Source organism: Strix uralensis, chromosome 11 (genome assembly GCF_047716275.1).
Source record: "Strix uralensis isolate ZFMK-TIS-50842 chromosome 11, bStrUra1, whole genome shotgun sequence".
NCBI classification, from domain to species: domain Eukaryota; kingdom Metazoa; phylum Chordata; class Aves; order Strigiformes; family Strigidae; genus Strix; species Strix uralensis.
In genome coordinates, this window is record NC_133982.1 from 6,030,902 (window position 1) to 6,045,705 (window position 14,804).

The following is a 14,804-nucleotide window of genomic DNA, read 5'->3' on the forward strand; positions in this document are numbered from 1 at the left end:
AGATGCTGAATAAATGAAAAAAGAATAAATACGTAACCTGTTCTTACTGATGTAACTTCTGTCAACGCCCAAAACCAGATGGCAAATATATCTCTAAGCAAAATTTGTGTCTGATTTTGTTTCAGAAATTTCATAGGTTGCTCTGACTTACTGTCTCCTTCTCTTGTGTGTTTTGTACTCAGCAGTGATTTAAAGCAATTCTGGACAAGGCTAGCAGACTACTTCGTGCTTGCAAAAATACGCAATGCACTAGGCTTTTCTTCCTGTCAGAAGCACTTTTCTGGTGCTGCTCCTCTCAATACAGAAACACTCTATTTCTTCTTGGGTCTGAACATCACCCTGTATGAGGCCTATGGGATGAGTGAGACCACAGGCCCACATTGCCTATCTGGGCCTTACATTTACAGGCAACACAGGTAATTTTACTTCCTTTTTTTTTTTTTTTTTTAAATATGGTATGTTTCATTGTATCTATGAGAAGAGTATATACTAAGTTCAGCAAACATTGCTTATTTTATTTTCTCTCAGTGTGTTTCCAATCTATTGTGACTTGAGGAGGCAAAATAACTTCCAGGTCAGAAGCTGAACACATTGCTTCCGTAGCATGCCACGCCAAGAGCACTGAAAGTGATCTACAGCATTATATGCAGAACACAGTTACTAAATCTGATATATATCCTAGCCCTGGCCCGGGGTAGGATAACTTTCAAATGCAAGACTTCAAATACAAAAGTGTTTTTATGTCTGAAGATACAGAGGGGGGAAAAAAACCAGGAAACACGGGACAATATAGACAGCCAAAAAGTGCTTAGATACTCTAAGATATCTCCCCTAGTGAATTAATATTCCATAGCTTTCGGACAGTTACAGTAGGGTGTTATTTACAGTCACTAATATGTCGATAGGTTCAGGGATTTGGCATGTTAGACATCTTATCAGTATTATGCTTAGTATTTCTATGCTCCTTGTGTTTTTCTGTGCTCTTCTCCGATAGCTGTGGTAAACCAGCACCTGGCTGCAAAGTGAAATTGGTGGACAAAGATACAGAAGGCAGTGGAGAAATCTGTTTCTGGGGAAGGACTGTTTTCATGGGTTATTTAAATATGGAAGACAAAACAAAAGAAGCCTTTGATGAGGATGGGTGGCTGCATTCTGGGGATTTAGGAAAACTAGACAAGGATGGCTTTCTCTATGTCACTGGAAGAATTAAAGGTAATAAGCAAAATCTTGATCCATGTTTATGGTAACTGTTCAGCACTGTTCAGTCACACGTCAGATATGGTCCATCAAATTAAGTGTCTTTCCTCTAATGCTAGCAGCACTGACCTAATAGGAAGGTAAAATAAACTTTCCTATGAGGAAACCATGGCGTGCCCTGTTCAGGAAAGGTTTCCCTCTAGTCTGTAACAGGTGGAGATGATTCAGTTCCTACAGTGAGGCTTTTTATCTCCCAGACCTTTATTCAGCATTAATTCCAATTAGTAATATAAAATAATAATGCAGGTTTAATGTGTCATCTTTGATTCTAATGGTCCATTAAGCTGTCCAGTCTCCCTCTGAATCTTGCTACATTGTCTTAATTGCACATTAGAATGTTTAGACAGTAAGGAGAGACAACCCTCTGTTACACAGAAACTGTTGCTGTAGGTCAGAGCTAGGTTCCTCTGATGCCTTAGGTGATGTGTTTGCAGAGACTAGTATAGAAATGTGAGAGCAGAGGGAAAGTTAAAGTTAAAACAATAAACCTACATGGTATTACAGTACATAGCTTGAAGTCTCATGAGAATAAGACTGGTCACTTGCGTACTTCGAAGCTTTTTTTCGCAATATATGTTCAGAGTGGGATTGGTCACAGTTGAGATGTAACTAAAGAAGATTTAAAAATTGAGTAACTATCATCTTAGAATATATGATGAATCACTAGGGAGATAACATGGATGAGTGAATTTGTCATAGGATGACATAGTGTCCTGTTAGGAATCAGGACTTAAGTAGATACTATTAATAGCCTGCACCAAATGCAGCTATCTTGATTTTAACTTGCTTTCTTGTCTGATTCATTTTCCTTTAGCATAGCAGTTAGCAACTCCTAGTTTCATCTCATCATAACATTTGTGTTTCACTTACATCTTCTTTGATTGCTGAACTAATAACAATTACTCTAAATTACAGGATAGTCAGACCATCTGGAATAAAATAACTGTCCAGTTTCATTAAAGTTTTAAATCCAAGTCCAAATAAGGTAAAATCTAATAGAAGGTAGTAAAGAAGCTTTTCTTCTAGTGACTGAAACAGGACTTCTTCCTTTGGTTCTGTTGGTCTTATGAGTTTTAGGACTCATTAACTGCAAAGCACAAAGATGTAGCTAGGTGCGTCCATACAGGGGAGGTATTTATAGAGGTGTGGAAAAAGTTGTTACATTACAGTTGTCTGGATCAGACAATGAAAAACTAAATGCCAGAGAGATTGGTAGAGGATCTAAGACAAAGACAGGACTAAGGCAAAAGGAGGGTGGAATGAAAGCAAAACATAGACCTAGACAAGTTTGGAAACACAACTAACTTTGGTATGTATCTGTGGTTTGACACAAGTCTCTCATTCTATGAACGCTACTTGTGCTTCCTCAAAAGTGTGCAGTGTGTTGACTAGAGAGAGAAATAACTTTTATAGTTATGAAATCAATGCCTATTCCATACCAGAAGGTTGAGTATAGACTGGAAGTTGTTTCTCATCATAGGTCTGATGGAGCGGTAGAGATGGTAGGGCCCAAACCTGTGAATGCCAAAAGGGGGTTAGATTCCCTTGATTGCATCTAAATTCTTCAAGTTTAACGCTGACAGGGAATCAGGTACCAACCCGATCCTTAATACATACACTCAGCTGCATCGTTACACAAAGGACTGGTGTACCATTTGTCTGTATTATTTGTTGAAGCATGTTCTGAAGTGCTGCAGAGATTATTATTTCAGGACAGTGAGAAGTCATTAGTGTAATGAAAGAGCTGGAATTTACTTAGATAATACTCAAATTTGTAATAATGCCAATGAATATATGTATTATACTTTAGAGCAAATGCATTCAAATAAAAATGCACATTCCTTTATGAGTAGAATAAGGTATCACTACTGTTGTTTACAAACCTTAAAAATATTAAGATTCCAGTCTGTCATTATATTCCCCTCATGTTAAAAGTGGGGCAGGAATCATTACTTCCAGTGCAATGTTCCTCTCTCGACCTCTCCCTCGCACTCCTCTCTCCTTTCTCTCCACATTGCTTTTATGGACCCTCCCTGCAGTAGTAACTTGTTTTTGTCTGACCCCTCTTGGTGGCTTTCAGAATTAATCATGATGTTAATGGACTTGTTTTTTAGTGAGGTAGCAACAGTAAAATAGAGAGTGAATCCTATGCTAATTTGGAAGAGATGATTGCTCACAGAAAAACTACAGATTACACAACAGTGCCTTGAGAATAACTAACCTGTTACTGGGTTATGTAAAAGTTATCTGGAGCAAATATATTTTGCTTAGGGAGAACTGAGAACTTGAGCACATATTTGAAAAATATTAGCATTTTTATTTTGAAGATAATTGCTTAATAGGCTTTGTTCTCTTTCAAAACGTTATCTTTGAAAAAAAATTTCTTTTATTCTTTATGTTGGAATAACAGTGGATCGATCCAGACATTAACCTCGTCTGCGGAATTTATTTGAATTCAACTAACAGCTTTTCTTTTTTGTCTAGATTTGATTATTACAGCTGGAGGTGAAAACGTGCCTCCAATTCCAATTGAAGATGCTGTTAAAAAAGAACTCCCAATTGTTAGTAATGCTATGGTGATCGGAGATAAAAAAAAGTTTTTGGCAATGTTGCTCACCTTAAAGGTAAACCAGTTTTAATATTGATTCCAGTGAAATTATACACCTGCATCTAACAAAAGACGAAGAATTTTGAAGAATTTCTAAAAAGACCCAAAATTAGATAGGAGGACATTAGTGGGGAAAAAAAAAAATGTATAGCAACTACAGACCAAATCCTGATGGACTAAACTTCTTATGCTTAGATGTATCTGCTAAACATCTGCGTGCTTACTGCTATTTCTCCTATACATGTAATAACACCTATATTTTATTTAAATGCAAATTTTTAATTAAGAAATGTCGAAAGAGTGAGGAGCCTCTGTAACGGAGCACAATAATAGCTTTATTCTTACAGACGAGCAAAGCCAACAGATGTTTCTGTTATGGGCAAAAATGGTTTCTAACAGAAACTTTTCAACAGAAACAGACTTTCCAACAGAAACATTTCTCTACAATTTGTTCTTTTCATAGTACACAAGAAGAATGACTGTAGAACAAAATAATTGATAGCTCTGCTGTGGTATATGCTTTAATTGAGAAATCACTTTTTCCTAAAACATTTGCACTTTATGTTCTGTGTACATGCATAGTGAACGACCCTTTAGTTTTTCCTCAAGTTGTTTACCTCTATGACTGATACTCCTTATCTACAGGTACAATAGAAATAGTAATTTAAGAAGTCTATCTTCAAAGAATGCTTCTATCTCAGGCTGTTTACATTACACCACAGTAATTCAATCCAATGATGAGCTAAATGTTCGCCTGTAACAATGGAAAATACGGTAGAAATTCAAGGTCTATAGATGGACTTTATTGCCTAATTCATTGGCACGTTTTAAGTTGGTTCATGTCATCTGCATACAAGCCAAAAATACTTGCATTTGGTAGCCAAGTGGAAAGGAAAGCACTATTATCTGTAGGTGTTTCTGCTTTTTAAGGCTTACAGAATGTTTGGGTGTTGATATTGAGCCTTCTTGATTCTTACTAGTTGGGGAGGACCTGATCAGAGAAATATTTAGTGACTTGCAAGAGTGAGCATTTGATGATTCATTTCATTTGATATTTCAGAGTGTGCTGGATCCAGATACGTCTGATCCCACTGACATTCTCACTGAGCAAGCCAGAGACTTCTGCCAGAAGACTGGTAGTAAAGCCACTAAAGTATCGGAGATTGTAGCTACAAGAGACCAGGCGATATACCAGGCCATTCAGGAGGGAATCAACAAAGTCAACATGAATGCTACTAATAGGGTTCATTGTATTCAAAAATGGATAGTCCTGCCAAGAGATTTTTCCATTTCTGGGGGAGAACTAGGTAAGATTTACTGATTTATATGGAGGTATACACACATTAAAGAGGCTGCTGATCTAACAGTATCAAATACAGTTTTGTATGCCGATTTCTGGCTACAGCCACTAGAGGGAAAGGAAAAAACTGTTATGCAGTATGTGTTAAAGAATACAAAAATTTGGATTTTTCTGCTGTGTACACATGTATCAATTTGTGCTCATTTACAAATACAGCTCTGTAGATAAATTTCAGATTGCTTTGAGCAATTAAACAGTCAATTCTTGTTAATTCTCCGTGCATTACAGTATTAGTAACTTCCAGTAATAATACTGAAAATTTCTCATTTAAAAAAAAAAAAAAAGCAAGACAGTGAAAGCCTGACAACAGAGCCCCAAACACATTACCAGGCTCTTTGAATGAATGGAAATTGTTTAAAAGCTTTCAGAAACATCATCCTTTATTTTTAATGAAAAAAGTAGTAGCAGTCAGTTGTCCCCCTCCTATCTCCAGCTCCCTCTGAACTCCTCATGCTCATGCAGAGGCAACCTTACATACCACGCTTGCTTCACTTTTAGCAGGTACCTACACTTACAGAGCAGGAGATGTTCTTCCGAACAGGCTCTTCAATAGAAAAATCTTAGGAATCAAAGCTTAAACTGAGTAGAAATTTTTGTTTCTATTTCTGCTCTTGTCACTAACTCCCTCTTTTTAAGGTCCAACAATGAAGTTAAAACGGCTCACTGTGCTTGAGAAATACAGAAGTGAAGTAGACTCCTTCTATGAAGAATAAGAAGACTTCCATCCAAGCATTAAGGAAGATCTGTGAGCTAAAGAATTTCCTAATCAAAAGCATTAATGAAGATTTATGCTTGTTTTGGTTTTGTAGTCTATTGAGCTGAACCACTAGAAAACTGCTGTGTCAATTTAGTTGTTCCTGATACTCACCTGATCGTTTGTCCTCTTTTTATATAAGTATCTACACAGTGTGTCCATTTTCTAATACTGTTTTTATTTTATGACCTAAATGATTAAGATGAAAAGCATCCTCTTGTGCTGTATAAAGTGGGTATAACTAATGAATTCCTCCAGACTGAAGTACCGATCTCGGACCAGCCAGGATCGGGGCAACGTGCTGAATCATGACAAACTCACTCAAGTTTATTGAAGGGGGAGCATTGCCAAGAGCAAATGCTGCTGCACTGTATGCAAGCTCCCAATTTATTACCAATTTTATTACCAAATGTAGTTTCACTTCTACTTCTACATCCTACTGACCTTCAGGTTTTGTCTGTTTACTGCTCACACGCTCACCACGCTCTCTGCAGGTGGTGTTCCGACCTGCTGCTTCTGACGCTTGCAACATGGTGTTCCGTAATGCCGCCTCATTTATCCACAATCATTCTTCTAACCTCAAGGTCAGTTTACATTTTGCTAACCACCAATTCTTAATTCCCACATCTCCCCCTTCTTTGTTTTGTAGCTTTGTTCCCACGGCGATCATTGCAATCAGTTGTGGTTTGGCCTTCTGCACTGTGGACAGGAGGCGTCATATGTGTCACAGGATGGCAAACCCTGTAAAACAAATCAAACATCCCAGGCCTGCTAAAACCCACATCCGTAGGTTCAGACCTGCAACCCATTGCCTAGGGTTGAGCCAGGATAAACTTTTGCCTAACTCTCTCATGATGTCATCATGTGCTGATTTCTGAATCTCAATTAATTCATGCTGTAATGAATTATGTAGTTTGTTAACCTGTTGTTGCAGATTGCTAGCAAAGGCTCCTTGTAGATGCATTGTAACCAGCTCCCATGTTGTATACTTTGGTAACGTTATTCATAACCTGTACCACCATATGGGCTGTTGGAACAGAATGTACAAGGGCCGTGGAGGCTACCATGGCTGTGGCCACAATTCTAATAGCCGAGATAACAAAGGCTATCAGCCATCCAATGAATCACTTTTGTTGTTTTGCTGCAACTTGTCTCAACAGCTTGTTTAATTGAGACAGTCCAGAGTCACCCTCTCAAGGGCGAGTAAGATTGACTGGTAGCCATAATTGAGATCTAGGAATTTAAAGGAAAATTCAGATCTAGGATTTAAAGGAAAAGTTACTGTAAGATTATAGCTAGATACATTGGCCATAGATAGACAACTAAAATAGTGAGGATCTGTAATGGTGATCTGATATCAGTCACTACTATTGCTTATTTGTGCCTCTTTTCCAGCCAACAAAATATATAGATGAGTTGTACAGATGGTCTAAAATACAGGTGCTGTTGTGGCTGCAGCGGTACACATGCACCCCCTCCTCCTGTGGACATACACGTGGAGGGGCATCCACATAAAATGTTATATTGGCAACATTCAAATTGCATGACTGATTCTGTGTCTCGAGGAGGAAGCCAAACCCCTCCAGTCCACTGTGTGTCGTTATTGGCTACCAGTACATCAGGATCCCACCAGCTTACTGGGGCAAAAAATGATGGGTTGATGATGTGTGCCCAGCTGCTCCCAGCAAAAATAACAGACCTATACTTACCGCTGAGTTGGTGGAAATGAGGGCCAAAGAGGCAAGAAAGGTATTTTCCAGTGTTGGCATTGCTCCTACCTGTGCCATCATGTCTTCTGCTTTCTGTTGTAGTTGTTTTAGCCTTCCCCAAGTGATAGCTGCAGTCGCCGAGTTCCTAGGGGAATGTAGCCTGCGCATCAATTCCTGCATCGTCAGTTGAGAGATCTGGGGTACTGGGTTGAAGGGTTGATCCTTCCAGCTCATGATAGGTCTTGACTTTTCTTGCTGGTATCCACCGAGGACCTGCGGGCGACAAAACACAAGCATACCCCCACCCCCACCCCCACACCAGCAGATCTGATGGCCCTCTCCAGGTTGGGTCTCCTTCGGGATCCTTATACAAGACGCACAGTTTAACTATAGAGTCTGTTGTGGTGCTAAAATGACGTTCTGCTGCTGTCAAGGCAAAACAATTTTTGTTTAAAAAATTAAGAGTATATGAAGCCATTGCCAACTGATTATATGGTGTGTCCAGAGAATTCCCCCTTCTTTGTTTTAAAATCAAGGCTTTTAACGTGCATGTGCACGTTAGACTAGTGCCTGTCCTGTGGGGTTATGCGGAATATCTGTCTTATGTTGAATCCCCCACTGGTGCAAAAATAGTTGTATTTTCTGAGCTGTGTAGCTGGGCCCATTACCGGTTTTAATTTCTTTCAGCACTCTCATGTTTGCAAAACAGCTCTACCAACGACTCTGTATGTGTGTGGCCTTTTCCCCGAGGCTGGAGTGGCATATATCATCCCAGAGAATGTATCAACAGTTAGGTGAACCCACCATAAGCGACCAAACGATAGTATATGTGTTACATCTCTTTGCCAAATTTCATTGGCTTTCAGGCCTCTGGGATTCACTGCATTGGCAGGGGGGGTACCCCTGGTCTGCTGGCAGTCTGGGCAAGCTTGGATGATGTCCTAAGCCTGTGACTTAGTGAGGTCAAATGTCTTCTGCAGGTTCCATACGTTTTGGTGGAAAAAGTCATGAGAAGCCTGAGCTTTTTGAAAGGCTAGTGTGGCTGCTACAGCTGCATCTGCCCAGGCATTCCTTTCTGTCAACGGTCCAGGCAAAGCAGTGTGTGACCGAATATGGGTGATAAGGAGAGGGTACCAATGCTTGTCAATCAATGCTTGCAATGCTAAAAACATAGACAACAGTTTCCTATCATTGATTTCTTTTACTAACGCCATCTCTAGTCACTGTATGACCGTAGCTACATATGCCGAGTCAGCGACCATCTTTATTTCCTGCTTCAGAAACATTTGCAGGGCTAGGATAGCTGCTCGTAATTCAGTTCTCTGTGTGGAACCCTCTTGATAACGTGCACAAGTCTGCCACCTTCCGTCTTGTTTCCATGCAATGCCTGCCTTACCAATCTTGCCAGAGCCGTCTAAAAAAACCGTTAACGCAGCGGAAAGTGGGGTATGACTGATCTTCTGTACAATTATAAGTGGTAAAATTGATATGTTTTGTAATATCCTGTTTGCTGGTAATGTCAAAGATATTTCACCTGTAAAATCCACGAAGGCTATCTGAAAGGTAATAGATTGCAGAAGCAAATAGTTAAGCTGTTCTTTAGTACAGAGCAGACGTATGATCTGTGGATCAAGCCCTGTCAGTGCTTGACATTGCTCTCGTCCTTTCTTTACCAGGGTAGCACACTGATCCACAAATGGTGTTATTGTTTTTTCTGGGGTGGCTGGTAAAAAAAAATCCACTCCAAATATAATAATTCAGGTGCTAACTGTCCAATAAGAGCTGAGGGATAAGGGGCAGTAGGATATACAAACAACCTAACAGGTACATTGACCCACCAGCAGTCTGCCTGGAATTGTTCAATATGCTCACACACTGTTATCATTTCCCTCCTTGCCTTAGGGGTTATTTGACACGGGAATGTTAAATCTGGGTCTCCCTTTAACAAATCAAAAGGATTTTTTAATTGTTGGGTAGCTATCCTGAGGTACAGTCATACCCATTTGATTGTTCCTAACGGTTTCTGGAGGTCGTTCAATGTCGTGACTTCTATATTAAGGCATAACCTTTGCAGCCTAACAGTACAGTAGGTCCATATAAGTCCCAAGAACTTCCACAGCTCTACTTGTATCTTTTTGGGGGCAATCTGAAGCCCTGACTGAACAAGCCAGTTTTGCAATTGCTGATACCCCTTCTGTAAAGCTTCCTGCTCCTTTGCTGCTAATAGAATGTCATCCATATAATGATACATTAAAAGATGAGGGTTTGTTGTCTAATTGGATAGAGCACTGAGTGGACATAATGCTGGCAAATAGTAGGGCTGTTTTTCATCCCTTGTGGTAACACTTTCCATTGATAACGTTTCATGGGCTGTGTATTATTTATTACGGGTACTGAAAAGGCAAATTTACCCCTATCATTTGGATGTAGTGGGATTGTAAAGAAACAGTCTTTAACATCTATTACAATTAAAAACCAATTCTGAGGTATCATGGTAAGGTTTGGCACACCCAGTTGTAAAGCTCCCATAGACTCCATTACTTCATTTACTGCCCTGAGGTCCTGCAAAAGTCACCACTTTCCACCTTTTTTCGGTATTACAAAAATAGGTGTGTTCCATGGGCTATTAGAGGGTTCAATGTGTCCTGCTTCTAGCTGTTCTTGAACTAAGCATTGAGCATGTTGTAATTTCTCCCCTTTTAGGGGCCACTGATCAACCCATACCAGATTTTGTACTTTCCAAGTCAGTTGAGGCAGGGGATTATGATCGTGGCCCCTTGCCAAAAGGCTGGGTCTGAATGTTACATTCCATTGTACCAACAAATCTCTCCCCTATAGATTCAAGGGACAATCCATTATATAGGGCTGTACCCATCCTTTCTGTCCATCTGGACCCTCACTAGGTGTTCTGCTGATCGGGGATGCCAATTAAACTCAGACAGCAGAGTGAAAAGAGTAGGCTGATTTTACTGTTAATAATTAAAGGATATAACTAAGTACTACAGAAAATAAGCAGTAAGAAAAATACAGAATAGTACACTTACTTATTACTACATACAGTTAAGCAAGACAATGCACCTAATCATTATTACACAATGGGGAGAATAGTGATTAAGAAAGATCCATCACCACTTGCATATGCTACCAACATCCAGATCCGCAGTCGCTGGGCAGCCCCGGTTACAGTGAGGATTTGGAGTCCCTTTCCCTGCAAGTGGGAAGTCCTACGCGGTGCGTCCATCCCTAGGTGAGGCATCCAAAGTCACGGCAAGCAGGTCCAGCCTTATAGACCAAAAATCAGCAAGCCACAATAACTTGCACCTTTGTTTTGAGCAGAAACATCTGGTTTCATCCTCCTGTTGGATTCCACCCAAAGCCTGGCCAGGGCTCAGGGGAAGAACCAAGGGAGTTTCTAACAAGTTTCTAACACTTGGGTTCTCAGCCTTGAACACTGCTAAACTAGGGAAGTTGGATACACGTTCTCACAGCATTTCATCCTCACTACTAATTACATTTTGTCTAAGCTACATCTTTCACTAGTGAGCATACATATTTTGTTAACGATCAGATACTAATAATTAACGCTAATGGTAATACAGATTTTACTAATTAACAGATACTAATAATAGATAACGTTTAGTTGTAAGGTTCATCTGGAGGTCAATTTTGTTTTAGGGCCTGTTATTCAGGCCCTAGCACTGCGCTAGGCAAGACCCTCTTTGTTGTGGGGCAGATGTGCCACCTATGCTGGTAACCAATAGTGGGATGTTTTGCTGTTCCCAATCCAATGGCCAGTCATGTTGTGTGATAATAGAAACATCTGCTCCTGTGTCTATAAGACCTTCGAAAGTTCTGCCCTGAATTTTTATTGTCACAATGGGTTTATTTCTCTGAATTGCAGTGGCCCATAGAACGTCTTTAACTCCTGTACTACCAAATCCAGCACTACCCCTCTGAGCTGACCCTGCCTGGGGTACCCAGTACGGCAATATCAGAAGCTGAGCTATTTTTGTTCCTGGGAAATCCTGATGTCTGCAACATTACTTCTATCTCACCCTGATGAGATTAATTACCCCAGGAATTACCCTCAGTCCTTGCATGGACATGCTAGATCCACCCAAAACTAAACCTACCATTCCTGAGGGTAATGGCCCATAGACTGTTTGAAGCCGGATATGTTACGTCTGGCTCTCTAAGGATCAGTTCTGTGGTAATGACGAGGTCCAACCCTGCGCTGCCGCCTGTTGTTGCGTGGAGCTGGTGAACCCTTCAGGCTTCCTGTGGAATATTTGGGGGTTGCTCCAAGAGGCCCAGGCATTTGTCGGGGTGCCGGGCCTCACGCCCCTCCTCCAGTTTTCCAGCAGAGGCATACCATTCTTATCAGATTTTGACCGACATTGATTAGGCCAGTGAAATCCTTTCCCACACCTGGAACAAGGTTTAGAAGGCGATGGGCTTTGCTCCTTTCCTTGTTTACAATCTTTTTGAAAATGCCCAGGCTTTCCACATGAAAAGCAAGTTCCCCTGGGTGCCGCTTGATGTCGTCCCTGCACTGCCGATAAGGCTGCGGCCAGGAGCTGCACCTTGTGGCCCTCGGTACCTACATATTGGCAAGCTTTCAGATACTCGCCAAGCTCCTGGGTTTTTCCCCAGATCGGTGCAAGCACCTCTCGACAGTCAGTTATTAGCACTGTCATATGGCAGTTGTAATATTAGGGCTTTGGCTGCCTCAGGGTTATCTACCCGTCAAGAGATCACCGCCTGTAAACAATCTATAAATTGCCAATATGACTCGTGAGCCCCTTGTCGGATGGTCGCAAAGGAACCCGCTCTGCGTTCCCCATCAGGTACCTTTTTCCATGCTATTAAAGCAGCTCAGGAGGCCTGGCTAAACAGGCGCTGATCTTGCTGGGCTTGAACGTGGTGGTCCATATACTGCCCTTTGCTGACCAGCGTGTCATAGCCTATCGGTGTACCGTCAGCCACATTCTTCATGGATTGCACAGTACAGAGATCTGCATACTCAGTTTTCCAGATGGAATACTGTGCCAGCATTAATACCGTTGTTATAAGTGCTTGCCAATCCCATGGGACCAATTGATACCCATGAGAGATTGCCTCCAGTATACCTGTTGTAAATGAGCTTTGAAGCCCGTTCTCACTGATGCTTTTCCATAGTTCTTTAAAAACCAGGTAGGGCAGGGACTCATGCTGCAGCTGCTGGTTGGATCTTAAAATTACCAGAAATGCCAGAGGGTCCCCATTATTTAGTGCCTCCCTAAAATACGTTTCTAGCCTAGACCTTTTTCCCTGAATCTCTACCGGGAACGCCTCTGGTGGGGGAGGTGGAAAATCCAGATGTACAGATAGTAGTTCCTCATCTTTACCCTTTTCAGCCCTGCTTGCTTCTCCTGGGGGAGCACTGGGAGTTACTTCTTTTTCCTGTCAGGATGGGGTACAGACAGGTTCTACTATTAGGAAGTAGTATTACCAGTGGCTGTAAAGCTGTGTAAATCAATCGCCATGTAAGCAAGACAGAGGTTGGAACTACAATCCCCAGCTCTTTTTTAGTTTTAAACTCCTGTCCAACCTTCCACCATAATGCTAAATCAAAACTTGTCTGCCGGGAACCATGTACAATGCTTAAAGATACAGCGCAGTAACTCATGCAGTTGATCATGTTACTGAACATTCAAGAGCGGCTTTAAAACTTGCATATACAGCTTTTGTTCCTTAGAAGACCCTGACCTTGTGATTTAAGAGAAAAAGAGGAAGAAAAAACCCTTATGATTTAAGAGAAAGAGAAGAAAAGCCATATGCCAGCAGCTTCCCACAGCCGGGCACTGCTGTCTGGTACTCACCAGATGAATGAATACCGTAGTCCAGACATCACTTTCCTCCTTTGCATACGAGCATGCCGCTGTCTTCTTCAGTTTCCCGTACGGCTCGCATGGGGCACCACTTACTGATCAGACCAGCCGGGATCAGGGCGACACGCTGAATCATGACAAACTCACTCAAGTTTGTTGAAGGGGGAGCATTGCCAAGAGCAAATGCTGCTGCACTGTATGCAAGCTCCCAATTTATTACCAGTTGTTTACCCAGTTTCATTTCTACTTCTACATCCTACTGACCTTCAGGTTTTGTCTGTTTACTGCTCACACGCTCACCACGCTCTCTGCAGGTGGTGTTCTGACCTGCTGCTTCTCACGCTCGCAACATGGTGTTCCGTAATGCCGCCTCATTTATCCACAATCATTCTTCTAACCTCAAGGTCAGTTTACATTTTGCTAACCACCAATTCTTAATTCCCACACTGAAGCACAAAACTTTTTTATGCAGTGATTTTTTTTTGTTGTTGTTCTTCTAGAGATGTTGCCTGTAGTTCGTGATGTATTTTGGTAGATCAATAGCGAGCAGTATTGCTTAGTGAAACTGTTACACCACTCCAGTGATAAAGGTAATTGTTAAAAAAAGAATAAAATCAAAAGGGCTGCTTTTTCCCTCCCAGAAAAGTTTTTTTTCACTAACAAAATATTTCAGAACCTGAAGACATTCCTCTTCCATTTTTACAGTGGCTAGAATTCAGACTTTTGTGAAAACAACAGCTCATAATTTCTTAAATCCATGTTGAAATAAGCATTACTATTTCTCCTAAAAACAAAAAAATCAAAAAAGTTGGGGGAATAGCTCCTTAAGACTGAAAGACATAAATTAGCAAATACAGGAGCTCTCACATTAAAGTGCTATTTAGAACAGAAACATCTTTAAAATTGTTTACAGCACTCTTTGTTAAGCAAAATAGTTCAGAGGCAGTGTTTGTCAGTGTGTATCTGTATGTTTCAATATTCACATTGTACCAATTCTGATAACTGTGAGCTGCATTTCTTCTTCCCCATATAAAAAATAAATCCTATTATGTGAAGGACATATGTGACAGAAAGTTGTCTAAAGGGTTTGCTGTTCCTAAGTGATCATTGGCAGAGTTCTAACACCTAACACAAGCAAGCAGCTTACAACACACTGTTCTTGATCAAAGAAACCATGCAGAATAGGATATTGTTTTTATGAAAGTTCCATTACTAGTCTTACGCATCTTACAGACTTAAGATTTGT

General features: G+C 40.8%; 1 protein-coding gene across 3 annotated transcripts in view; it reads left to right on the plus strand.

Annotated features, from left to right (window-relative positions):
• ACSBG1 (acyl-CoA synthetase bubblegum family member 1) overlaps positions 1–14,613 on the plus strand; it is a 51,656-nt gene extending 37,043 nt beyond the window's left edge. For 2 of the 3 annotated variants that reach the window (XM_074880579.1, XM_074880577.1), the window contains exons 10-14: positions 183–416; positions 995–1,212; positions 3,742–3,881; positions 4,926–5,172; positions 5,862–14,613. In XM_074880579.1, the coding sequence (XP_074736680.1) occupies positions 183–416; positions 995–1,212; positions 3,742–3,881; positions 4,926–5,172; positions 5,862–5,938 (916 nt within the window). In that variant the 3' untranslated portion in view covers positions 5,939–14,613. The remainder of the gene's footprint in view (positions 1–182; positions 417–994; positions 1,213–3,741; positions 3,882–4,925; positions 5,173–5,861) is intronic. The other variant, XM_074880578.1, reaches the window with a different exon arrangement.
• Positions 14,614–14,804: the final 191 nt, after the last annotated feature.